Consider the following 12,724-nt stretch of genomic DNA (forward strand, 5'->3'; position numbering starts at 1 on the left):
TTACTGCCTTTCACATGAAAGCAAATTCCCCAGACCCTCCAAGCCCACGGAGGTGGAGGCTTCAGGCAGAGCATCATAGGTTCCAACACTTTTGATTTGACATCTGTCAACCCTGCAGCTTAACTAAAGGTAGATTTGGGGTTTCTTTCTTTTTGCACTTCCTACCATGAGCATTTAATGTGTAATCTAAACTGGCAAAGATGTGGGAAAAGCCCATAAAGGTGTGTGAAAGCAGCTTCAGCCAGAGTTTGTGTGCTGGGGTGGTACAGAGGAGTGAGCCCAGGGAGTTCTGAGGGTCCCTTCCACATTCTGTGCTGTTTCCTGGACAAATAGTGAAATACCATCTAGTCAGGAAAGGAATACTTCTTTAAAAATAAGAGACAGAATTGCAGAGGAAGGAGACTCTCCTCAAGGGGAAATGTTAGTCTGGAAACAAAAGAAGGTGACAATTCTGCCACACTTTGAGGCTGGTTACACCAAAATGACCTAAGAAAAATGTCATCTTGCTGGTAATTAAAATAAAAATCTGTGTGAGTGCTGTGTTTGGCAGCTTTCTCCAAGCATTTTCTTTTCATCTGACTTTTCCTTTGGATCAGGAGTGCCCCTGGATACCTCCCCACTTGGGTCCCCCAGTTTGCTGTCTGAGGCTGAGGTGTGCACAGGAGTGAGTGCTAGAGCTCCTCTGGGGTGAAATTCCTGGTGGGGTTGGGTGGCACTGGGGCCTCAGCACAAACTGTTCTCCAAGTTCTCTGCCCAGTCCTGGTGGAGTCTGAGTGTGCTTGGGCTCAATAATCCGTTTTGAACTTGTTTGCCAAAAAAAATGAAAGATGTTAACAAAACCAATGTCAGTGTCATCAGAGTAACTGCAATTTAACAGCCTAAGGAATTCTTAGATTACCACATGTGAAGAGTTAAAATACTAACATTGCTCTAGTTAAAGAAGAACATCAGGAAAAGGAGTGCTTTAATCAGTTTATCTGTGCTGCAAAGCTTTGCTGAGAGTTCAGTGTTCTGATATTGAATAATAAAGGTACCTGAAGCAGATCTTAATGGGTCAGGTATCTCTTGCTTTCCCTTTGTGTATTGTCCTTGTGGCTGCCCATTTCCAAAAGACTGGCCTTCATTTAGGTATTTCTGTGAGCTCAAGATCTGTACTGCTATGAGAGCATCGGTCAAGAAGCCACTGCCAGAAGTGTGAATGCAGCTGCAGCTTCTCCATCAGCTGTCCCAGCACCACCCTGCCCAGAGGTCACAGCCCCTCTCCTGGGCAGCCTTGTTGAGCCTTTTCAGGGTGCAGAAATGTCATGATTGTGGTGGCAAACCCTCCTTGGTGGGCTGTCTCCTCAGCGTGAGAGAGAGAGGTCTCAGTAGTAGATGCCATCAGTGACTGCAGCTGTGGAGTCTGAATTAGTACAGGCAAGAATCCTGTTTGATTCCCTGGAGTCAGTGGGACCTCAGACTGCTCTCCTGTTGCTCCTGATTGTGCATGTGCAATTCCATCTGCTCAAACAACATGACCACTGATGATTGCAGAATTTTTTCTTTGTCTTGCCTGTCCTGTGAACAGGGCTCTTGCAGTGGGCACTGTGAGCAGCCGTGCCTGCAATGCTGCTTTTCCTCTGACATCCAGCATCTGGAGGGTCCCAACTGCCCTGAGAAAGGCAACAGATTTAAGAGCTAACACAGTCTGCAACTTAGAGCTCAAATTTACACAAAAGTGTGAGCATAAGTAGCAGTGGGAATGCATCCTTCATGGCCCATTTGAAATGAACTTTGGAAAAATGCCATTGCCCAGATGTGCCTTCATCCAGACTCCAGTTTGCTCTGAGCAATGTAACATCCATTCTTCATGACTGATAAAATGAAAACAATGTGAAATCACCCAAAAGACTGGGGCTTGAAAGGCAAATTCAAGGCAACTTTAAAAAAAGTGTTGAAGTTCTAATAACAAATTAGATTTTTGTAGTTTTCTTAAGGGACCTTTTAATAGGAGAAAGTGTATGGAACTATGAATGAATTAAACAAATGTCACATGTATTGAATTGGAAGGCACAGTCCATTTCTTTTTTTCCCAGTTCAGCTTTTAATTTTTATAGAAAAAAATTCTAACTATTTAAGCTTGTGGTGAGTTGGAGTTCCTGGTACTCCTGGTATTACACAAGAATTAACCAGTCTGCTTTTCATGGAAAATTCCGGTTTTCACGGTTCAGAGGTGAAAGAAAATTTTCAAGACTGAAATCAAGCAACACTAGAGGACTGAAATGTGTGAAAATGTCTTGGTTGAATAGAAAAATAAATCTCAAAACAAAGTTACATGCTCTTGGAGGCTTAAAGAATTATTCTTGTTATGTCAAAGAGTTAATATAATTACATAATTTTTCTTTTCTGCTTTTTTTAATAGCAGTTCAGAAGTATAATTGTATTACTCTGCACCAAAATAGCTGTAATGACTGTAGTTACAGTGATAATAAAAATACAACTTTTGAAGGAGAGGAGAAACTAATTAAAATCAAATTTTAATAATGTGTAACAATCTAATATTTTTTCTCCAAATAGTAAAAGAATGATAAGGAAATAAAAACAATACCCAAACAATCCACATGTGTGTAATGAAGCTTTTGTTGAGTAAGGTCTAATTCATCATAAGAGGATGACAAATAGGGCCCCAATCCAAACCACACAGTTTTAGTCCAGTGAATTGCCTGACTGAATGCAAATGCTCTGATACTTAGAATTACTCTTATAAATATCTGCAGAAATAGACAGTCTTAAAATAAAATTATAATCATAATAATGCTTTTCTTCTGTACAATTCCTAGAATTCTTGGAGCTTATCATTACTTTGTCATCATTTTTAGTGGCAGTGGCACTTAAAAATACTCAACATTTTGATTTGTAACTCAACATTTACTGTTACCAGACCCTCCTTCCAGTTGGTGGTCACTGCCAGCTCTTGTGGCCAAATTTTTCCCTCTGGATGTCAGCCTGCTGCACATGGGCTGTGCTCAGACACTCATCCCTTTGGGATCCCACTCAGAGCCATTCTGTGGGGGGCACTCCAGTGTTGGAAATGTGGGAATTGGAAAAACAGAAATTTCCACAGACACTGAAGTGTTTGATCTGCAGACTTAGAAGGAGCTTGGATTGATGTAAAAATTCAGTGCACAGACATTAAGTAGAAAAACCTTAAACTTATGTTTCTATAGTTGTAAGAATATACCTTAAGTAAGTAAGAAATTGTATTGGGTAAGATGGTGAAGGGTCTATAGCATAGTAATGTACTGTATAAAATAAGTTTAGAATTTAAAAGTTATAATAGAAGCGTATGTGCATACATGTGATGATAACCTATTGGGTCAAAATATCCACAGTGCGGTAGAAGTGAGTAAAGGTGATAGGTTAGAAAAGCAAAATCAACCTTGTAGTGACTGTCCATTGGATTAGAAAGTTCAATATTGTCTTGTAACAAAGAACTTGTGACTGCTCTTGAGCTACGGCTGGATACTTGCTCCTTTAAAATCTCACTGAGACTGATGTTTATCTGAGAAATAAATGGTTCTTAGCCTGAAAATTGTCCCATCCCTCCATTACTAGTGGTGATAATGATACAGAAACTCTGACAGAATCTGGGAGAGGGAGGCTGAAATAGAAGCAAAGATTGGGGTCGACTTGTGGAGACAGCAGGCAGGAAGAACAGACCTTCCATAGGTGCTGCTGTTGTGAAGGCACGAAGAGGAAAAAAGGCAAAATTATTCAGAGGAAGGCATGGGCAGAAAGAGGCAGGTGGGTGAGTGTCATGTAGGGTGCTCTCTGAGGAATGATGGACAAAATTCCTCACACACTGTGCTGCTGCTGTCAGCTCATGACAGGAACCCCAGCGCTAGCCAAGAAACACCACTGCTAGCCCAAGATCATCCCTTCATGCAGAGCTGGTTCTTCACTCAGTGCAGTTTTCAGAGGGCATCTCCCCTGCCCATGGGCATGCCTGTACAGGGCTCTTGGCTAACTTTGCATTTTAAGTGACATATTCACATTTGTTAATAGGAAGCTGCCTTTCCTGAAGTGACAGACAGGAAAGAAACACTAGAGGCCAGCCTAGGAGAGGACAGCATTGGCTAAAAATGTCAGGAAGGTGTACACCAATGGAAATTCTTGTTCTGGGAACTTAAATAACAGAGATCATGATCACATAGTTTCTTGTGTGAAACAATAAACTTAAAATTAATATATCCTAATAACTTTCTTTCCTAGGTCACACTTAAACCTCAATGGCATACTCCTTGTCAAAAATATAAAAGAAGATACTGCCCTGACTGTAAAAATAGCATATTTGAGGGAAGTGAAATTTTCTTCAGGGCAGCAGTCTCTGTGTGTCCCATCCCTGAGCACTTTCTTGCTCCCTATGTCAGTGATCTGAAGAAATCTCCTTGGCTCGTCCCAGTAAAGGTGGCGTCCTAAAAATGGCACAAAGCAGATGTCAAGAGTAACTTTTCCACTGCCAAAACCCTTGCTGTGGAAAATTTTAATATGAAGGTCTGGGTCAGGCATGCAGAAAGCCCATGGATGGAGTACACATGTAGCAAATCTTGGAGAGCACCAGTTCCCTTTTTCCATTCCATCTGGAAGGACTGGTGTGTCTTAGGCAGCCAGAAAAACAGAAAATTTTGGGGGGAATACAATATTTCATTCCCAGTTAGACACTGACTGATGCATCAGTATGTGGTAAATCATCATGGTAAATGCTAAATCATGGTCTCATGTATAATAAATGTACTGAAGAACAAAATCTCTGTATTTTTTATTTTCTTGATGCTGTCAACATGTCTTAAAATTCTAACTTAATATCTCTTCAGCTTTTGATGAGGGTGATTGGAAACAGCTGTGTCTAAACTGTTCCGAGATTAAATGAGAATGGTCTCAAGAATAAAAACTTCTTTGTGTACAAATCAAAAAACTACAGTTTATCCAGATTTAGATTTTGCAAGGCTTTTGCTGAGTCATTACAATCTGGTCCTGAAAAAAAAAAAAATGGTAATTACATAGCATGAATAAAATGTAATTCCAGAACAGTCTTGAAGGGCAGATAGGTGTGAACTTTAAAGCTCATCACTATGAGATACTGAGCACTGATGGTGGTCTCATTATACTTAATCAAAACATTATTTAGGCCCTTAAAGGAATTTAGACATAACACAGTGTGCAAATGTTGTAAACTCCCCTAAGTAGTGAGTTGTATATTATAGTTTCTAAAAGCACTGTGAGGGAATTTAGAAATATTATATTTATGTTTATATTTATATTTATATTTCTAGTTTAAAGAGCTAAAGTAGCTTGAGTACATGAGTATGTTTTAAGAACCCATACTTAGTCTCTCTATAGTCATGCAAGATTAGCTTCTGTATTCTTGATTATCCGGACTTAGAGTGGTTTACCATCATGACAGGGATTCAGTTCACTTCAACTACCCTAATGTCAAAACATGACATAAAATATTCCCCAGGGACAAAGACTGGATGTATTTTGCATATTGTACAAGTAAGATGTGGAATAAAAAGGAAGAAGTTGCACAAAATTAATTATGGTTATTAACTTTGGGCATATAAAATAGCGTCTAAATCAGCTTTCTTTCATGTTCTCTCCTTTTTAAATTTCAATTACCACAAACTTGCATGGGTGCAGCAGCTGCATAAATGAGTCCTATGCTTCTGGAAGTCAGTAAATGTGCATATGTAAATATATGGATTAAATGGAAATTTCAGGAGGTCAGGCACACATTTGATCATCCATGTGCACACACACACACACACACACACATTCACACATATATCTGTGTATCTCTGTCCATAAATATACACATATATGTCTCAGTGCACCTACATGTATATCTGTGTATGCAAGGTGCTCTAATTCCACTTCAATTTAAATAAAACATGTATACCTAGATTTATCAGAAGTTGACCACCGTCCATCTATGTATACTTGGAAATAAATGAGTAATTGTATTTTTTTATCTTTATATTTTTACAAGGACACACAGTTGAAAACGTTCAAAATGCACTATATAAATACATTGAGGTAGCAGAGTACTTTAATGCCAAAAGCAATGTGCCAGAAAACATAAAGTTTTCTGAGAATTTGGAAACAGAAAATTTGATACAGAATGACTATCTTTAACTTCTTTCAGGGGCCATGAGAAGGAGAATTTCTGGCTCCAGGGGCTGGTGACACCTTTGAAGAGCACAAACTCCACCTAGTGATAGGTTTAGTGGTGAAATTTTAGAAACCCAGCAATTCTAAAGCACAATCTCAATTGTATGGCAGGACTATAAAAATGAGAATTAAATATTTAAGTTGACAATTTTTGGGAAAGTAAGAAAAAAAACCAGAGAAAGATGTACTAGAAATGTTTATAAAATTTTTTGCTACTCATCTGTTTAAGAAAACATTTCAGTAATAAAAAATCTTCACATTTTTAATATAAATATTGTGAACTTGTTAGAAAACCCTATAATTTAATACATATGCACATATAAATTGTTTTATTTGTTTAATCTTTTTTATTAAAAATGAAGACATGTAGAAAAGACATTGGAATGGGTTAATATATTCCTGCTTCTTGTTGAGCAAAGTATGTGGACAAGAAAAATGTACCAATCCCTGAAACTGCTCAGACATACAGCAGCTTGCAGTCCATTGCATAAACTTCTGTAGTGTTAGATTTGAGGGTAATTCCCATTTTAAAGTAATATTTCTCACTAAATTATTTCACCTTTAAAAAAGAAATTGTTCTTACAGTAACAATTTCTGCGACTGATCTCCCATTAAAAAAAAAAATTAAAGTTTATTTAAATTAATGAGGGCACCATTTACTTTATTTCTCCTTTTCCACTTTACTCTTCTCAACAGTATCCAAGTGGAACAGAAACCACATGTGCATTCAGAAAAATAAGAAAATATGTAAATATAATGGAGGAAAAACCCCTCATGTAAGGTTCACTGCAGAACCCAGGAGTAGCCCAAAGTAAAATAAAAGACCCAAAAGGATCCTAATTAACTCTGGCAAAGGATGAGCCAAGCATCCAGGTTTTTAGTATGATGATTGTGGTAGCACAGAGGATGCCCTGTGAAAGAATCTGGGCACCTGCCATACTTAAAAGGACAAAGCATGCAGGTGAACCAACTCCTAGGATTAAATAAATTCTGGACACTTCTGACCTATTGTATAAAATTTAAGCAACTCTGAAACTGGGGAAATTGAAGGAAGAACTGGAAAGCAACCAGCCCAGTTGTCCCACCTTTCACCAGTTCACTGTGTGGTCAGGGATCACTGAGGGGTCACTGACCACCAGGGACCAGCAGAGTGACCTCCAGGACAGAAGAATGTGTGTAAATGGGAGGGAAAATATATTCTTGATTTCAGGGAAATTATTTGTCATGTGTATGTTTCTTCTGGGAAAATCAATGATTATGTATGAAAAATACAGTATCTAAACAGGAGCCTTTTCTGTACTCAGCCTGCACAATATTTTAGAGGAAATATCCCCTTGAGCATCAGGTTGAATAAAGAACTCCTGCTTCTTAATGCTACAGTGGTGTTAAGCAGTTTTTATTTGTACTGACTTTTGGCTCCTCCTGTTTCCTTCTGAAGAAAAGCCAGTCTGCCTGAGAAAAACATGAATATTTACCCCATAATGATCAGCCTGTCATACTGATGCCACAGCACCTCTGGTTGCATTATTTTCCTGTGAGAAAAGCTTCACATTAAGGTGTGGATATTTAGAGGATACAGGATTAGAATCCAAGTGAAACAAGAATGAGGGTTTCCAGTTTTCCCTGGGCCTGATCCCGTAGGAGAGAGGCCCATCAGCTTATGCCAATTTCAGCAGGAGCAAAGGTTTTCAGCACTTCTCAGAAATAAAAGCTTTCTCCCTGTCCCAGTTTGGCAGGATACTTCCATCCTTACACAGTTTCCACTGGGACTGCTGCCATGAGTGAAATTAGGCACATACTCAAGTAACTTCTTCCATAATGGCCTACAAGTTAACTTGAAAGTTTTACTGCTATTTTTTCTATGTCAAAACAGAAAGATGTATATTTCTGAGTACCTTAAATATTCTTGACTAGTTTGTTAAACCAAGTAATATATAGAATATTATAATTTTGCAAGAGTGTCATGCTGAAAGTGGTACTCTGTAGACTGAAACAGAAGAAAATTATTTAGCAAAAACCATAAAATGCCTGTATTCAACTCTTCACATTAAAAACCCCCATATTTTGCTTTAGAACATCAACAGGTAAGGCCACAGAACTCCAGCAAGGTGCTGATAAGTATATAATTTTGACCTATTAAAATTACCAATAAATACCAAGAAAATCATCTGCCTATTTAAAATTACAGCAATCCAATCAATTAAAAAAAGCAGCCATCAACATCTCGAGTCATATCTGTTTTCAAGTAAAAATTGCACTGTATGCTTTAAGACTGTCACATTCTCTTATATTACAACAGTTTTACAGCAATGTACATGTATTAACTTTCATCCTTCTGTCCTGGTTAGTCACAGTTTCACTGGAATTCTCCAGTGTATGATTCTGATTTTCATCTTTATTGCTTTCACCAGTTAAATCTTCCTTTTCCTTTTCTTCACTCTGCAGTGGCTTTGCCGAGTTGTCTTCCTTTCTGCTACATACATTCTTCTGGCTTGTCAGTGGCTTTCGCTTAAACAGGGAAAACTGGAGTGAAAAAAACAGGTAAAGGATATGTCTGAAACAGTTAGCAGTGAAATTCAAGATTAAAAAACACAAACCCAGTAGATATCAAAGTTAAATGAGGTTGGCAGATTTCTCCTTGGTAAAATATTATTTTTTTTAAACAAAATCACTAAAAAATGTTGAGAAACATTTGCAAAATTTAAAATGTGTTAAAATAGCACATGGCAATCAGAAAAGTTCAAGTGATTGCAATTTGTCAAATTACACATTGTACAGTTTGTACAAAATGCTGTGAGTGGTGCATTTATTTTGGTTTCTTCCAAATAAGAACCTGAGGCAAGGTCCAAACATGAAGTCCCAGAAAGTGCTCACTGTGCCTGCTGATAAATGTGTGTACTGCCATAAATGACAGTGCTTGTGCTCATTGAGACCACACTGGTGTCAAAGTTAAAGTAAAATTAAAGTTAAGTACTGCTTAGGGCCTTTGGTCAACAGGAAACTCAGCAGCCTCTGCAGGAGCCTCTGAATCCTAAAACCTGTAAGAAATTCTACTCCTCAACATGCTCATGCACCTATATAGAGAGATATATTTGATGATAAAATCAGTGTATGTTGCAAATAGATGCAGAGTAATGAGCTCAGCTACTGCTTTCAGAGGCAAATAGGAGGGGAAATCTTTTTAGATAATGTCCCATAGGAATCAAGTCCTAAGTTTTCACCTCACCAGTTCATGATGTGATGAACAATCTCTCTCTCAGGGACATGCCTCTATTAAGAGGTCATAATGGGCTTTAACTAATTTCTATTATTTGGACATTTTAAAATTATTTTATCAAAAAATAAAATCAAGTCTTAAACAGGTTGCTCAGCAGTTTAATTATCTTTGCACATGATATGAGTTGAGGTATTTGCTTTGGTAACTGCCCACTGGCTTCTTGGTCACTGGCAAAGTTAGAAAGAATCATCAGGCCACAAACCTTTTTTCTCCCCACTCCAGTTTTTTGGTCCTCAGTGTTCTCTGAAGAACTGTTCACAGCATGATTGTCAGTGCTTTCCTTCTCTACAATAACATAAATGTTTATATAAAATTTCTTCTGATTCATGGAAATCAGAAAAATATCACAGAAAAGCAGAAATAATTACTCTTCAGATTATTTTTGAAGTAGAGCTAAATAAAATGGAAAAAACAATCAGAATATTCAGTAAAACTTGATGCCCAGCCTGAAAAGACAATTTTTATTTTTTAATCTCTCCATATATTGTCCTGACATTACTCTCCAGATGCTCAATTTTTAAGAATAGAACACTTACAGCAGTGACAATATAGGAAATATTTTTACTTGACACTCACAGTTTCCTCTTGCTGACAGGAGACAATGTCTTGCACACTTATTTGCAAGTATATTCTAATTTGGCAAAGATGATTTTAGGGCAGGAGTTACAGTTCAGCATGAATTTTATTCCATAGAAACAATTCTGGGAAAAGGAAAACTTTCCATCTCAGTTGATGTGTCTGTGCTTAAATTTTCCTATATTCCCTGTATGAATCATATACATTTCAAACTTAATACCAAAACTTCCAAATCACTGAATAATGGAAAAATATTTAGCATCCCTTCTGTACAAGCGATTTCCATTATAATATTGAAAATAAATGGCATAGCTTCTTCATTATAAGGGCTGTGGTCTGTTTTATACCACACTTGTTATTTTCTTTCAAGAGAACTATTTTAGATTATTCCAAATTTCTAAAATAAAAAAAAAAAAAGTCCTATACATATAGGGCACCCAATTACATGTTCCCCAGCTTTTATAAAGGAATATTCAGTTTCCATAAACTGCCATGAAAACTGGAAGGAGCTTCTAGACTTACATATTCAGCATCCTGAATAGTGTTCAGCAATTATCACATCTCACCTAAAATAATCTCTCTGTGAATAGAATGAGCAAATATCAGCTGAAAAAGATGGGGAAGAATTATGAGCAGCTTCTTGACTGAATTGAGGCACAGGGCACCTAAAGAAGTTTTCTGAGAGACAACAAAATTACCATGACTTTGGCACTGCACAGGATTCAGTCCTGCTAAGAGAAAGTCCTCATGGACTTCCTGCACATGACTGGGAAAAGTATTTATTTCTTTCAAATCATTAACAGTTAATAATAGGGGTTTGCCCCTCAAATTTCATTACCTCTCAAGAACTGCTTTGCCAACTATGAACAAGGACAGTGTTGTCCAGTATTTTTATAATGTCATTTAGAAAACTTTTATCTGTCTTTAGAATGTACAATTCTTGGGAATTGTATTCTTACCCTGCTGAACGATGGTCTCTTTCTGAGTAGTCTCCTCTGTCTATAGACCAAAAAACAAAACCAAACAACTCTTTCAAAATTGTTAAAAAGAAAAAAAAGTTTAACTATTAACACCTATATGTGTTTCTTCCTCTACCAAAACCACCCCAAACAACAACTTTGCATTTACAGGATAGGTACACATGTATCAAACTCAAGTTAGTTACAGAACCAAATTCTTTCAGAGACCTGTAACTTAATAGGAGTAAATAACTTTACCTCTCCAGTTTCCACAGTGCTACTAGAACTGCTTGTCTCTCCCTCGGGTGATTTACGATCCTTTTCTTTTTCATTTTTTTCCTCTTTTCCCTCTTTTTTCTCTATGCTTTCTTTTGTTTCATCTCCTCTTTCTTCTTTTCCTTCTGCTTCTTCTACTTCCTCTACTTCTTCTACTTCCTCTACTTCTTCTACTTCTTCTATTTCTTCTACTTCTTCTATTTCTTCTTCTTCCTCATCATCATCTATTTCTTCATCTCCATAGAAGTTTTGTTCCTTGGACAAAATTGCCAAAACATAATTTTGAAACTCAAGGTGTAGAATGATCATGATCCTCATCCCATACCAGTTCATCACACATCAGAATTTGACTAACAAGAAAACTCAAAAGGGAATGTTCTAAGGAGATAGAATAAGAACAGGCACAGGAGATCTCAATCAAAGTTCGCTAATTTTAATCCGTTTTTAAAAAACTGACCTCCAGGGAACATTAGGAGTGCAGCTAACTTATGTTTTGCCAATATGTGCCTCCTTAAAGAAAAAAGCAATGAAAATAAATTATTTCTGGAAATAAAGTATTTCTTTTAAATGTTTTAAATGAGCATAATTGACACAAGCAGTAATAATTCCAACATTGAAAAAAAATTCAAATCTTTTTCTCAAGAAAATTAATGAAGAAATGCCAGATACAAAGCTTTGATTCATGTGATTCAGTACAGATATTGTAATTTGAATTTAAATTATTTTCAGCCTAAGATAAACTTCAATATAGTAAAAATAAAATGGCCAAGGTCGTTATAAAATAAATATTTAAAAGCACGAATGCTATTTCTGTAAAATGTGTGGAAAAATGAATCAATTATATCCTTCTTACTCCCTTCAATCAGACTGTCATTATTATGCCAGTATGTACTTATAACAGCATAAAATGCAATATTTAAATATGCATTCTCCATCCCAATGCAGGAATATAAAGGCCTAAGCCAAGGGCTTCCAAGGACAACTCAAGTGAAGGCACAGCAGTGCCCAGAGGAGAACATTTGTGTTCCACTGCAGCCAAGGTCACTGTGCAAAGTGGTGGGAAGTATCTGCACACCCTTTTGGAAGTGTGGTAAGGAGTCTTACATTGAACTCCTTCCTACAGCTGGTTCCAAATGTTGTCTCCCATCTGTTGTTAATGTTTTCCCTATTCTCTCTTACTTCTTTGGATTTTTGCCTGTTGTCTCTCCAGCTGCTCTCATGGTCATTAGAAGGTCCTTGCTGGTGATGAGGAGACCACCAGTGAAGTTTGAACACAGAGACCTTTAGTGGAACTCCTTTGCTAAGCCCAACTCACATATCTCAGGAATCTGAGACATCCTTACAGGGGACTTATGGAGACCTGCATCATTCTGGAGCCCAGCTCACAGCCTACAGCACTTAAATCACACTAGATGAATTTATTTGA

The 12,724-nt window shown here is 37.3% G+C and overlaps 1 protein-coding gene across 1 annotated transcript; it reads right to left on the minus strand.

The window, feature by feature from the left end:
* Window positions 1–6,472: 6,472 nt before the first annotated feature.
* On the minus strand, window positions 6,473–11,790 carry LOC131571930 (cilia- and flagella-associated protein 251-like). The gene is made up of 4 exons (XM_058824689.1): window positions 11,281–11,790; window positions 11,023–11,062; window positions 9,690–9,772; window positions 6,473–8,733 (listed from the first exon to the last, which is right to left on the minus strand). The coding sequence occupies exons 1-4, from the start codon at window positions 11,629–11,631 to the stop codon at window positions 8,512–8,514; spliced, it is 696 nt and encodes a 231-aa protein (XP_058680672.1). The 5' UTR covers window positions 11,632–11,790; the 3' UTR covers window positions 6,473–8,511.
* Window positions 11,791–12,724: the final 934 nt, after the last annotated feature.

This window comes from Ammospiza caudacuta, chromosome 2, assembly GCF_027887145.1.
Source record: "Ammospiza caudacuta isolate bAmmCau1 chromosome 2, bAmmCau1.pri, whole genome shotgun sequence".
Classification (NCBI taxonomy): domain Eukaryota; kingdom Metazoa; phylum Chordata; class Aves; order Passeriformes; family Passerellidae; genus Ammospiza; species Ammospiza caudacuta.